Source organism: Equus asinus, chromosome 1 (genome assembly GCF_041296235.1).
Source record: "Equus asinus isolate D_3611 breed Donkey chromosome 1, EquAss-T2T_v2, whole genome shotgun sequence".
NCBI classification, from domain to species: Eukaryota; Metazoa; Chordata; class Mammalia; order Perissodactyla; family Equidae; genus Equus; species Equus asinus.
In genome coordinates, this window is record NC_091790.1 from 140,673,328 (window position 1) to 140,688,086 (window position 14,759).

At 35.5% G+C, this 14,759-nt stretch overlaps 1 protein-coding gene across 3 annotated transcripts in view; it reads left to right on the forward strand.

The window, feature by feature from the left end:
* The window catches only part of C1GALT1 (core 1 synthase, glycoprotein-N-acetylgalactosamine 3-beta-galactosyltransferase 1), a 33,414-nt gene that overhangs the window by 3,539 nt on the left and 15,116 nt on the right, over positions 1 to 14,759 (forward strand). For 2 of the 3 annotated variants that reach the window (XM_044766800.2, XM_044766804.2), the window contains exon 2: positions 14,106 to 14,342. In XM_044766800.2, coding sequence (XP_044622735.1) covers positions 14,106 to 14,342 — 237 coding nt within the window. Of the gene's footprint in view, positions 1 to 592; positions 671 to 14,105; positions 14,343 to 14,759 lie in introns of all 3 variants that reach the window. The other variant, XM_070508928.1, reaches the window with a different exon arrangement.

Consider the following 14,759-nt stretch of genomic DNA (forward strand, 5'->3'; position numbering starts at 1 on the left):
CACATGAGTCATACTGATTTAGAGTCCACCCTGATGACCTCATCTTAACTTGATTACATCTGCAAAGACCCTATTTCCAAGGAAGGCCACATTCATCTGTACTGGGGTTAGGACTTCAACCCCAATCTTTTTGGGGGACAGTTTAACCCATAATGGGCATATAATTTATCTTTTACAGTGTTCAATAAATTTCTAGTACCATGTGACAGGCCAAATCAGACGATACAGTGGGAACAGAGTAGGGGACATCTGAATTTCATTTACCTATCTCAGTGCCTACTATGTGCCAGGTTGTGAAGTTAAAGCAGTGAACAGGAAGACCAAAATCTCTGTCCTTGTGAAGCTTACATTCTAAAACGTTGGTTCTTAAAGTGTGGTTCATGGATCCACATCGTTTAGCATCATCTGGGAACTTGTTAGAAATCAAATTTTTCAGGCCCTACCTCCCAGACCTGGTGATTCTGTAACTGTGTTAACAAGCATTTCAGGTGATTCTGATGCAGACTCAGGTTTGAGAACTGATCAAGATGGAGAAAAGAGATAATAAACAAGATGAGTGAGTAAAATATGTAATATATTGGATGTTTTATAGGTGCTGTGGGTAAGAATAGGGTGGCCAAGGAAGACCCCCTGAGAAATAAAGGCCCAAAGGAGTTGGGGAGTGAGCTATGTGAGTATTTGAGTGTGTTGTGTTCCCAACAGAGAACAGCAAGTGCAAAGACCTCATGTATTTGAGGAACAGCAAGGAGTCCAGAGTTAGAACACAGCAAGGGCAAGAGTTAGTAATAGGTTCAGTTTATGAAATTGCTGTTTGTTCCTTTTTGATTTACAAAAACCAAATACCAGGAGGAGAGATCAGAAAGAGGAATGGGGTAGGATGGCAGATTATATGAGTTCATCTTAAAGTTTTTGCTTTGTCTCTGAATGAGGCATTGCTTTGAATGAGATTGGGAAGACACTGGAGGGTTTTGAGCAAATGAGTGACATGATTTGATTTAAGTTTTAAAAGGATCACTTAGGTAAAATGGATTGAAGAAGGGAAAAGTTGATTAGGAAGCTGTTGCAGTAGTTGGGAGAGAAAGAGAGGGAGGGAGAGAGGAAAGGGGAAAAGGAGGTGGCTTGGACTAAGGTAATAGCTGTGGAGAGGTTAGAAGAGATACAAGATTAAAAATGTGGAATTATAGTGAAAAGTAAGCGTTTTTCCTCTCTAGTTACTTTAGTTACCTAGTTGCCTGCCTCAAGGGCAACTGGTCTTACAAGTCTTTATATATTCTTCCTGAGATATTTTTTGTATATATGATAAGCTAAGTTTTAACAGGTTGGTGGAGTAATTCTTAACTGGAGCTGATGTTTTTCCTCCAGCGGACATTTGGCAATGCCTGGAGACTTTTTTCATTGTCACAACTAGGGGGAGTGCTTCTGGCATCTAGTGACTAGAGGCCAAGGATGCTGCTAAACATCTTACAGTGAACAGGACAGCCCCACAACAGAGAATTCCCACAACAGAGAATTATCCAGCTCAAGATGTCAGATGTGCCAAGGTTAAGAAACACTGACTTAAGGGGACTTAAGAGGTTGGGGCCTAGATGGTAGAGGGAAGAGAGCATTGTATAGGCAGGGGTGACAGTAGGAATTGAAAGCCAACTGCCTTGGGATATTCAGCGAACTGTAGATAGTTTAGGATTACTTAAGCGTAAATTCTAAGGCATGGAATACCAAAATATGAGGCTGGAAACCTGGGCAGAGTTTCCCAGAGAGCCTTTGTACATTGTATTAATTAAAGATGCTTAGTTTTTGTCTTGTAGGCGATGGGGTTCCATGGAGGATGACCATGGCATGGTCAACATTTCATTTCAGATAGATCATTCTGGTGACAGAATGGGCTTGAGTTGTGGAGCACTGGCACTTGAGTCAGGGAGATGCAGTAGCTTAGTGGGGAGAGGGGGGTCTGAAATAGGACAAGTAGTAGAAATGGAGAGGAGAAGATGGACTAAAAAAATATTTAGGAAATAAAATTGGCAAGATTTGGTAATTGGATGTGAGGTAAGGGGAGTGTTAAGAATGTCTCCCTGATTTCTAGTTTAGATGATCAGATTGCTCCTAGTGACATAGGAACCCATTGGTAATTTAGGTAGTTATCAGTAATTTAGGTAAGATGAGCAAGTTTAAGAGAGGAAGGTGAGTCACTTTTGGACATGTTGAATTCGAGATGCCTATGGTCCAGGTGGAAATGTTTAGTGTGTATGTGGGTCTAAAACTTGGAGAAGTCTGAAAAGGATCAAGAGATCCTTTGGTGTAACAAACAGGAATTTAGTACACTTGGATTTTTCTTGTATTATTTCACTTTCTAGATAAAATGGCTTATCTTTAATTTTTGTCAGAAAAGTAGTGTGTACTTGATAAAAAATTAAAACATGAAAAGGTCGTACATGAAAAAAATTTTGCATTTTCTGCCCATGCCACCCCATCTTAGTTCTCATAGGTAGCCCTTGTTAAATATCTTGTGTGTATATATATATATATATATATATCTTTCTAGAATTTTTTATATATACAGAAGCATTTTAAAAGCCAAATGCAATTGGAATCATGCTATACAGACTGTAGTACTTTTAAAAAATAACTCTTTTATCTTACACAGTGTTAAAATGAATGAGGTTGTGTTATGGAAGAAAACAAGTGAAAAGGGTAAAGTGGAGACTAATGGAGATAGCATCATCTCTTTGATGTAAATTAAAAGATGCGCATACATATATGTTGATGTAGGCATCACTTTTCTTTGCAAGGATACATAAGAAACAATAGTAGTTACCTCTGGGGAGAACTAGGGGTAGAGATTGGAAAGAAACATACTCTTTTCTGTATATGTTTCTTTTTTATATCTGTGGTTTCAGTTTGGGTTTGTTTTGTTTCTTTTATTTACATTTCTCTGATTTAAAAAGTAGCCACTACACTTTATTAACAAAAAGTCTTAGTCTGCCAGACATGCAAAGATTTTCCTTATTAGCACATATATGTCATAGTTTTTAGCAGCTGCAGAGTATTCTACAGCATGGATGTACCATATTTTTTATTTTCCCATAACAAACAAACATCTTATGGCTATAGCTTCAGGAACATCTTTGCAGACTTTTGCATTTGTGTCCATAAGAAAAATTTCTGATCATGAAATGATGGGTCAAGCATAGTTATTTAAAAATTTTTAAAGATGTTGCCAAATTGCCCTTCCAAAAGACTGTAAACGTGTATATTGTGGGTTTTCTCTCATATCTTTGTCAGTACTGGGTGTTAGTAAACTTAACATTTTTTGCCAGTATGATAGGTTAAAGATAGTATCTCTTCATTTACATTTCTTTAATATGAGAGAAATATGAATATTCTTGACCATAGTATTTTCTTTTTCTGAAAATCCTTTATTTTCCTTATCTGTTTTTCTATTAGGTTGATCTTTTATCTTTTTCTTAATAATACTTTTTGGTATTGTTTTGCTGTGCAGATTTTTTTAAACATTTTATATGGAAATATACCTTTGAACCAGTAATTTCACTGCCAGAAATTTATCTGTTGAATAACCTCATACAGTTTTTCTATAGTCAGAGCTTCTGAGTTTGGGGAAGATCTCAGTTCATGATATAAAAATGTAAAAAGATGTTTTCTTCTAGTTTGTTTTAATTTTATTTTTTAAAATACTGAAATCTTACAAACATTTGGAATTTGAAAGAGAAAGGTAAAGATCTAGCTGGTTGCTTTTTATCTTTTTCCCAAACGATAACCTTTCTTGAATAAGCCATCTTTTTCGTCATTTGAAATGCTGTCTATATTATGTATTAGATTTCCATATGTACTTGTTTTTTTTATAGACTCTTTATTTTGATCTGATAAAGACCTCCAGGGATATATATCTTTAGGCTTACACAGGTTAATTAACTTGCTGCTATGAGGGAGACCACAGACTAGAGGAACTGCCAGCGTTTTACTAAATAGAGAAGGGACAGAGTTACCATAGAATTTTGGAGAAGGGCGAAGTTTAGAAAAATTTTTTTATTTTTTAAAGATTTTTATTTTTTCCTTTTTCTCCCCAAAGCCCCCCGGTACATAGTTGTGTATTCTTCGTTGTGGGTTCTTCTAGTTGTGGCATGTGGGACGCTGCCTCAGCGTGGTCTGATGAGCAGTGCCATGTCCGCGCCCCGGATTCGAACTAACGAAACACTGGGCCGCCTGCAGCGGAGCGCGCGAACTTAACCACTCGGCCACGGGGCCAGCCCCGAAGTTTAGAAAAATTTAAATGAAGCAATATTTGATAGATTTAAAACACAGCAAGAATGTGTGTCAAGGGGTTAATTAACGTTGGGCCTGGGCTGAGAAGCAGATTCAGAGTCATGTTTCCTTGGAGACTACAAAGTTAAGATAAATGTGGAATGTTGTGTCTGGGAAACCCTTATCTGAAACTCTGAGTTGGAAATTGAAGCTGCTTCTGTTTCATTAATGATCCATGCAAGAGTGGGATGTTCCAATCTCACTGATACACTTTCAGATAACATAGTCTGACAGTCTAGTGGTAGAGAGAAAAGGTTTCTCAGCATTATGTTTTTAGCGTTAATTAACAAAAGGATTTAAAAAAAATTTGTTTACTGGGGCTGGCCCAGTGGCATAGTGGTTAAGTGTGTGTGCTTCGTTTCGGCGACCCGGGTTTTGCGAGTTCAGATCCTGGGCGCAGACCTATACACTGCCCATCAAGCTGTGCTGTGGCGACATCCTACCTACAAAATAGAGGAAGACTGGCACAGATGTTAGCTCAGGGATTATCTTCCTGAAGCAAAAAGAGGAGGATTGGCCACAGGTGTTAGCTCAGGGCCAGTCTTCTCACAACAACAACAACAATTTTGTTTACAGATTCACAGATAGACGGATATGCCTGTTTTACCTGAATATCAGATTGTTTTAATTACTATACTGCTGTTTATTGTAGGTGATATATTTTAATATCTGGTAGGTCTAATCTACCCTCCAGCCCCCTCTACCCTTTTTAAGAATTTCCCAGGTATACTCACGTTTATTTTTCCAAACAACGTTTAGAATAATTTTTACCACCTTAAGTTTTAAAAATCCTTTTATTTTAAGTGGGTCTGGTAGGCTTAGTCAACCCTCCCTCACCTCTTTCCAGAAATTTCTCAGGTATACGCACATGTTTATTTTTCCAAACTGTTAACATACTTTTTACTAAGTTATTTAACTTTTTAAAGTCTTGTTGTATTTTAGTTGGGATGACATTACATATATAAATTTGGAGAAAAGCAACATCTTTATCGTTGACTTCTTTTTATTGTGGTAAAATGCACATAACAAAATTTATCATCTTAACCATTTTTAAATGTGCGGTTCAGTAGTACATTTGTTGTGCAACCATCACCACCTTCTATCTCCAGAACTCTTTATCATTTTGGAAAACTAAAACTCTGTACTGATTAGACAATACCTCCCCATCCCCCCTCCCTGTCCCAGGCAACCACCATTCTACTTTGTCTCTATGATTTTAATTAAGTATCTCATTTAAGTGCAATCACGTGGTAGTTTTCTTTTTGTGACTGGCTTTTTTCACTTAGAATAATATCCTCAAGGTTTATCCATGTTGTAGCATATGTTGGAATTTCCTTCTTTTTAAAGGCTGAATAATATTCCATTGCATGTATATACCACATTTTGTTTATCCATTCATCCGTTGAGAGACACTTGGGTTGCTTCCACATTTTAGCTAATGGGAATGATGCTGCTGTAAACATGGGTGTACAAATATCTCTTTGAGACCCTACTTTCAGATCTTTGGGGCATATATCCAGAAGTGGAATTGCTGGATCACATGGTCATTGTATTTTTAATTTTTGTGGAAGTGCCATATTATTTTCCACAGTGGCTGTGCCATTTTACATTCTCACCGACAGTGCACAAGGGTTTCCTTTCTTCATATCCTCACCAATACTTGTTATTTTCTAGGGTTTTTTTGATAGTAGCCATCCTAAAGGATGGAAGGTGGTATCTCATAGTTTTGTTTGTTTGTTGGGTTTTGTTTTTGCTGAGGAAGATTTGCCCTGAGCTAACATTTGTTGCCAGTCGTCCTCCATTTTGTATCTGAGCCACTGTCACAGCATAGCCACCAAGAGACAAGTGGTGCAGGTCCACGCCCAGGAACTGAACCCAGGCTGCTAAAGTGGAGTGCATTAAACTTAACCACTAGACCACCAGGGCTGGCCCAATGTCTTGTAGTTTTGTTTAGCATTTCCCTAATGATCAGTGATGTTGAGCATCTTTTCATTCTCAACATGCTCATGCTTATTGGCCATTTATATATCTTCTTTAGAGAAATGTCTTTTCAAGTCCTTTGCCCATTTTTTAATTGGGTTGTTTTTTTTTTGTTGAGTTTTAGGAGTTTTCTGTATATTCTGGATAGTAATCCCTTATCACATACAGTCATGTGCCACACTATGTTGTTTGGGTCAATGACAGATCACGTTATACGATGGTGGTCCCATAAGATTAGTACAATATAACCTAGGTATGTGGTAGACTTATACCATTTAGGTTTGTGTAAATACACTCTTTGATGTTTGCACTAGACAAAATTGCCTAACAACACATTTCTCAGAATGTATTCCAGTCGTTAAGTGACACATGACTGTAATGATTTGAAATGTTTTCTCCCATTCTCTAGGTTGCCTTTTTACTCTGTTGATGGTATCTTTTGATGCCAAAATTTCAATTTAGTATATTTGGAGGAAAAAGTTTTTAGTGAGAATAATGCAGCAATTCTCAAAGTGGTCCAGGGAAAGTGAAATCTCTTAGACCCCTTCGGGAGGTCCATAAAGTCAAAAGTAAAACTTACACTGATTTTAACAAGTTATTTGCCTTTTTCACTTATTCTTTCACAAGTATACAGTCAGGTTTTTTTTAGAAGAAACGTAATATATTGCAACAAAATGAATGCAAAGGAGATACAGAATTTCAGATCCAGCTGTCTTCTATTAAACCAGATGCTGAGATTTGCAAAAATTTAAATCAGTGCTACTCTTCTCACTAATTTTTTGGGGGAATTATAGTTATTTTCTATAAAATGTTATTTATGTTAATAGGTAGTGGGTTTGTCATTACTCTTTATGAATACGTAAATATTTAAAACTCTTCAGTTTTAATTTCTAATAAAAATCTAATAACTATAACTCACATAAACAAAAGCTAAGACCCTCACTAATTAATAGTTTAAAGGGATCCTGAGTCTAAAATTTTTGAGAGCTGCTCAAATAATATATACTCATGCCTCATTAAACTCAATTTGGAAAAATATTCTTGATTGTCCGTGATTTCACCACTGAAATTAGAAATTAGGATTGAGGTTAGACATTAACATTTTGGTATATTTTTTCTAGTCTCTTTTTTTAGGATAGCTTTTCTTTAAAAGCATGTAGTTGGAATAACATTGTATATAAAACTTTGCATCCTTCTTTTCACTTATGTTCTAACCATTTTTCCATGTTATCTAATCTTAAAGAAAATTTTAGTGATTGTATAATATTCTACTTAGTGAGTATACCTTAGTGTATATAATTTTCCCTTTTATTGGGTCTAATTTTTGGCTGTGTATCTTTCATTTAGCAGATACTTGAGGGCTTATGTGAAGGCACTGTTCATAAATGCTTTTCTATTTTTTATTAAGATAATTTCCTTAGATTAGATTTAATTGAGTCACTTAACTACACTCTGAAGGCAAAGAAGGGAATATACTAAAGAAAATCTTGTCTTTTGAGTTTTTGTTAGTGTCAGATCACATGGCAAACTGTTAAAAGTGTTAGGAATTTAGACAGCTCTTTTAGCCTGTATCATTTTGTGGAAAGATTAAGTGAATTAATTGAAAGCACCTGGAAGAGTATCCTTTGCATTGAATAATTACTCAGTGTTCCTTTTTTTATTTGCTAGATCATATTTTAGATTTGACTGTTATTTTTAATTTTGTAATTCAAATATGTGGGTGACTAACTGTGAATGTTTTCCCAGTCTCCTGACCTGCATGTCCCATAGCTTGCTCAGCATTTCTGCATCATTGCCCTACTGGTGCTTTAAAATAGATACACTATGATATACTGAATATTGATCTGACCAAAGTCTGTCATGTCCTTAAAATATCTTTACCCATTCCCTCATACTTATGGGATAGTTTGGCTGGGCATAAAATTCTAGGCTGGGAATCATTGTTCCTCAGAATTTTGAAGGAGTTTCTCCATTGCTTTCTAGCTTTCAGTATTGCTGTATGAAAGTCCAAAATCATTTAATTCCTGACCTCTCATATGTGACCTTTTGCCCTTTGTCTGAAAGCTTACAGAGTGGTTTCTTTGACCCAAGTGTTCTGAAATTTCATGATAATACATTTTTCTGAGTCTGTTTTTATTCACTGTGCCTGGGTATCATTGAATCCTTTCAATCTGGAAACTTCCGTGACATATTTAGTTGTTGATTTCCTCCCCTCTCTTTTATCTGCACCTCTAAGCTGATCTTTAGTTGTCATTAATCTTCTCTCTTATCTTCCATCATCTTGTCTCTTTGCTCACTTTCAGGGCAATTTCTTTAATGTTACCCTGTAGCTGTTCTATTGAGGTTTTTGATTTTCTTATATTTTAATTTGTAGGAGTTCTTTTTGTTCTCATGATTTTTTTTAAAGCTGGTATCTTGTTCTTCTTTTGTGAATGCAATGGCATGGCATTTTTTATCTCAGGATATTAATGATAGTTTTGGGGTTTTTTTATTTGTTTTCATCTCATTGCATAGTCTCTTCCAAATTTCTTTAAATTTGACTATCTTGGTCTTTTTCTTTCACATTAGAGGCTTTCCTTAAAATATCTGGTGATGCTTCACTGACCATGTTTTAGAGTAGATATTAAAAAAACAATTGAAATCTCTGTATACGACGTTGGGGCATATCACCAGTGGTTTTCACTGTAGGATCTAACTGGAATAATTCGTTGCGGAACCTTTTGGGGATTCCATAGTGCAAATCCAAACCAAGTGGTTTTTAACTTTCCCTATCCTAAAGTCACGGTAGCAGATAATGCTAATGCTCTATCGATAGGCCTGTATCTCTTTCCTGCTCACAGGCTCATGATGTGTTTTCACTCCCAATATCTGTCTCCTACGGTTCTTTGTTGCAGGGCTGACTTCACACTGCCAGAGTCTGCTTTACCAATGTACACGCTGTGAAAGTGTCTGGCAAATTTGTTTCCTAAGGACAGCCCTTAACCGTGATTGTGTGGGTACAACTCTGAGATGTGGCCTATGTTGCCTCTAGAGCTACCCTGAGGGATTGAGGGAAAATTACCTTCCATGGGACTTTGGTATGTTACCCTGGCTTGGCCTCCTTCCCTTCACTGTCCTACTTTCCTACAAGTTTTTCCAGGGAATACTTTCTAATAAATCACTTTCACACAAATGCCTCGTCTCAGAGTTTGCTTCCAACTTAAGATAACCACTAATGTTTGGGCTGCATTCTCTTTGATAATTTATTTTGGGGTGAGAGGTCACTGAAGTTTTCTGTGCTATTTTGGGGAGCTCTGTTTGTCAGATATTGGTATCAAGCTTTTACATAAAAGAAGAATTGGTTAAGTTCTGCTGCTTAATTTTCTGGAATGATTTATGTAATATAAAAATTATGTTTTTTGAAATATTGAAGTATTTTATCCAGAAGAAACCTAGACCTTTTTGAAGTCTGGCTCTTTGACAATGTTCTTTATTTCCTCTGTGGTTATTTGTCCATTTAGGTTTTATATCTTGAGTCAGCTTTGACAATTTGCTTTTTTAGAGAAATGTGTGTTTCATTTAGGTACATGTTTAATGGCTATTTGTTATATAATGTGTTCTCCTGTTTTTTATTTTATCTGTGAGTGTGGATAGAGTTTGAATCCTGATTTGAACAAACCAACTGTGAAAAAGACATTTGTGAGCTAATTGAGACAATTTGATTATAGAAACAGTTGGAGAAATTTGATTATGGGCTGTGGGTTGGATGAGTTAAAAGAATTATTGTTACTTTTGTTAGGCATTGATAATTTCATTAGGCATTTTGTAAGAAAATGTCCATGTTTTCAGAGACGAATATTGAAGTATGTAGAGATGAGATGACTTGATGTCTGGATATTGCATTAAAATTTTATAATCAGTTGAAGAAATAAATGTAAATATAGCAAATATTTTAATTATAATTTAATCTGTGTTATGAGTATATGGGGGTTAGTTCACTATTATACTTTTGTGTGTATTTGAAGATTTTTGGAATTAAACTTAAAATACGAACTTTGAGTTACCCCTCTAATAAAATTAGAGCACATACTTCTTAGCACATTTTCTCCCACCCTCCACTCCATTTTCATTCACATGATATGCCTTTTCTGCCGAGGTTTCTTATATAGTTAAATTACTATTATCATTTTATCCTATGTAGCTTTTCTTTCCAGGATAGTAACATTTCTGCTTTGTTTCATAATTACCACAGACAATTACTACACAGTTTTATATTGGGAAGGGTTACAACCTTTCATGTTGTATGTTAACCCTTTCCTTGTGTGATTTCTTCATTTGTGAATTTTGATGGTTTTGTTTTCATTTGGATTTAATTCTTAGCTGAATTATGTGTCTAAGTAAGTAGTGTACCAAGGGTATATGGGGACTGAGTCCTTGCATATTTGAAAATGTCTTCCTGTTATCTTGATTCTTGAATGACAACTTGCTGAATATTTAAGTCTAAGGACATATGTTTTCCCCCCTCAAATACTTGGGTTTTTGCAGCATTTCTTTTGGCTTATAATGATATAGAGGAGAAAGTTGCCTGTATGTTTTTCCTTTGTAGTTCTGCCTGATGTTTTGCCTTTGACTTGCTTGTTTTTTCCTGGATATTTAGAGTTTTGTTTTGTTTTTTTTAAGAGTGAAGTTCAAGATGTCTCGCAATACTGATCCATCTGTATTAGGTTTTCCTGGGTTATATATGAGACCTTTAAATATTGAGATGCATGGCTTCTACTTCAGTGCATTTATTTTCTTTTATTACTTCTGAGTGTTTTCTTATTTCATTTGTTCTGCTCTCTTTTAGGAAATAAGTTATCTCTGTTGGCTCTCCATTGTCTTTCATAACTATCATCTTCTCAGTAATTGCTTTAATCTCTTCAGTTTCTGAGAGAATACAAAGTAGTCCTATGTAGTTTAAAATTTTCTTCTTTATGGAGTAAGTGTTCAGAATGGTACTTTTTACCTATCTTTTGCCTCCTATGTTTAATTTTTTTCCCCCACTGCAAGATTTTTATGTAGGTTCCATGTATTTCTGTTTATTCACTTGTAAATAGAATCAATTCTAGCTAGTCTTGCTTAAAAATTATGTAGATGGAAATCTTTTTTATTACCTTCCACATATAGGCAATTGTTTTGTGTACCGTTTGGATCTTTCCTTTAAAATTTGAGCTGGAGATTTGTGCTACTGCTGGCTGATAGTTTCTGTGTAGCCATTTAGCTACCTGAAAGAGATAAAGTGGGGATTTGAGACCTTGGACAGCTGCGAGTATGAATTCCGTCTCTGAATTTTTCTGTGATTTCTTGTTAAGACTCTAGGAGGTAGGGGGGCTTTACTAGGTTGGGAGCATATCATTCAAATTTGGTCCTTTTCCCCATTTTGTCAGGGTGAATAGTTTACTTCGATAAGAAGTTGGATTTGTTTCATGGGTCAGAACATACTTTTCTTTGCATAGTTACCTTTGATCCATAGTGACTCACCACCATTTTACATTCCCACCAGCAATATATAATGATCCAGTTTCTCCATATCCTCACCAGCATTTCGTAGTATCACTGTTTTTTATTTTAGCTATCCTTATGGGTATGTAGAGATATCTCATTTTAATTTTAATTTGCATTTTCTTAATGGCAAATGATGTTGAACATTTTCTCATGTACTTTTTTGTCATCTGTCCATCCTCTTCAGTGAAATGTCCATTCATCTCTTTTGCATGCTTTCTAACTGGATTTTTTTGTTTGTTTTTCTGCTGTTGGTTTTGAGAGTTCTTTATATATTCTAAAGAAAGGTCTTTTGTTAGATATGTAGTTTGCAAATATTTTCTTCCAGTTTGTAGCTCGTCTTTTCAGTCTCTCAGTAGGGTCTTTCACAGAGCAAAAGTTTTTAATTTTGATGAAGTCCAGTTTATCAGTTTTCCCTTTTATAAATTGTTCTTTTGGTGTCAAGTCTAAGAATTCTTTGCCTACCTCTAAATCCCAAAGAGTTTTCTCCTATTTTCTTCCTGAAAGTTTTATAGTTGTATGTTTTACATTTAAATCTATGATCCATCTTGAGTTCATTTTTGTAAAAGGTGTGGGACTTAGGGCAAGGTTTATATTTTTGCTTAGGGATGTCCAGCACCTTTTATTGAAAAGTCTTGTCCTTCTTCCACTCAATTGCTTGTCTCTTTGTCAGAAATCAGTTGAGCATATTTATGTGGGTCTATTTCTTGGTTCTCTATTCTATTCACTTAATCCATGAGTCTGTCCCTCCACCAGTACTAAACAGTTTTGATTTCAGTCACTATATGATGTCTTGAACTCAGGTAGATTGATTCCTCCCACTTTATTCTTCTTTCCAAAATTGTTGTAGCTATTCCAGTTCCTTTGCCTTAACATATAAATTCTAGAATGATGTTGTCTATCTACAAAAGATCTTGAAAGGATTCTGATAGAAATTACGTTAAACCTGTGAATCAATTTGGAGAGAATTGATGGTTTACTATATTGAGTCTTCTAACCCATGAACATGATCTGTCTCCCCATTTGTGTAGGTCTTATTTGCTTTTCTTTCAACAGCATTATTTAGTTTTTAATCATATAAGCCTTGTTCATGCCTCCAATTGTTTTATGTTTTTCATAATCTTCTTTTCCTTCAAAGGGATCATTTAGAGGATAGGAGTCATGTTATAAATGTTTAGCTGACATTCAGATTTCATTTTAGACTCATTTAGTTTCCCTTTTTTTCTATAAATTCGAGTAAATCAAACTTAATGTGTTAAATCTTTAAAGTAGCATGACGGGGGCCGGCTCTGTGACCAAGTGGTTAAGTTTGCGCGCTCCGCTGCAGCGGCCCAGGGTTCGGATCCTGAGTTCGGATCCTGGGCGCGGACATGGCACCACTCGTCAGGCCACATTGAGGCAGCGTCCCACATCCCACACTTAGAAGGACCTGCAACTAAGATATACAACTGTGTACAGGGAGGTTTGGGGAGATAAAGCAGAAAAAAAAGAAAAAAAAAAAGATTGGCAACAGTTGTTAGCCCAGGTGCCAATCTTTAAAAAAAAAAAAAAAAAGGAAGATTGGCAACAGTTGTTAGCCCAGGTGCCAATCTAAAACAAAATAAAGTAGCATGACTACTATAATCCAAATTCTGTGAAAGTGTAGCAAAGTAGTTGAGTCTGAATTCTTGATTCAGATTGCTAGCATGACCCTGGGAAAGTTACTAACCTCCCTGTGTCCTAGTTCATCTGTAAAATGGGATTAATGGTCCCTATTTGATGGTTTACAGGTAATTCATGTAAAGCTCTTAGTATAGGGCTCAAATGTTAGCTATAATTCTCTCTCCTTCCTTCTCTGTTATTCATATCTATAGTGATATTCACCAAATGTTAATGATAGTCGTTTCTGAGTAATGCGATTTGGGATGATTTCTTTCTTCTTCATGCAGTTCTGTATTGCTTGATTTTTTTTTTTTTTTAAACAAGGAATAACACAAAACTGTCCCTTAAATCTCAACTGTCGAATCTGGAAATCTGCATGTTTAAAATGCTCCTCAAGTGATTCTGATTGAACCATGTTTACCCATGCTCCACCCCAACGATTATCCTAGTTACTACTCATTTATTTTATGGACTTGTCCATAATTTTAGCAGCAAATAGAAGGATAAACTCATGGATACAAGTTAAGAATGTTTTTCTATATGGAAGGAATTAATTTTCCAGTATAGCGAAAAGTTATCAGACTTTTTACGCTTGGTATGTATATTGCTTTATAATTTGTAACATCCTGCTAATTTTTTTCTTACAGAAATACACTTTCGGGAAATGGCCTCTAAATCTTGGCTGAATTTTTTAACCTTCCTCTGTGGATCAGCAATTGGATTTGTTTTATGTTCTCAGCTATTTAATATTTTGTTGGGAGAGCAAGTTGACACCCAGCCTAATATTCTTCATAATGACCCTCATGCTAGGCATTCAGATGATGATGGACAGAATCATCTAGAAGGACAGATGAACTTCAATGCAGATGCTAGCCAACATAAAGGTATGATTTACTTCATTAAGGAGTAAACATAAACAGTATTTTGCAGTCTATGTAAGTGTTGAGAGAATTGGAAAAAGTTATTTATATGAATTTTGTTATATCATACTGTATCTTTTGATGAAAATGATCTTAATTTCAGATGTTAAATGATGGCTTGTGGTTTGCCTCAGGAGAAGGAAATTGCTAAAATCCAGATCTATTTAGGGGGTAAAGTATAAATTTTGAATTTAGTTTTTGGTAGAAACGGTTCAAAAACTGTAATTTGAGAAAGGACAAAACTTTTCAGATCAGATTTATTTCTGAAAATTTTTATTTAGTCTGATTTTGTTATCATGATATATATCTATGTCTTTGGTTTTTGCTATTGTATTGTTTTCGTTTTAGTGTTTGCTTAGTCCTGTTTTCCTAGAGAAATTC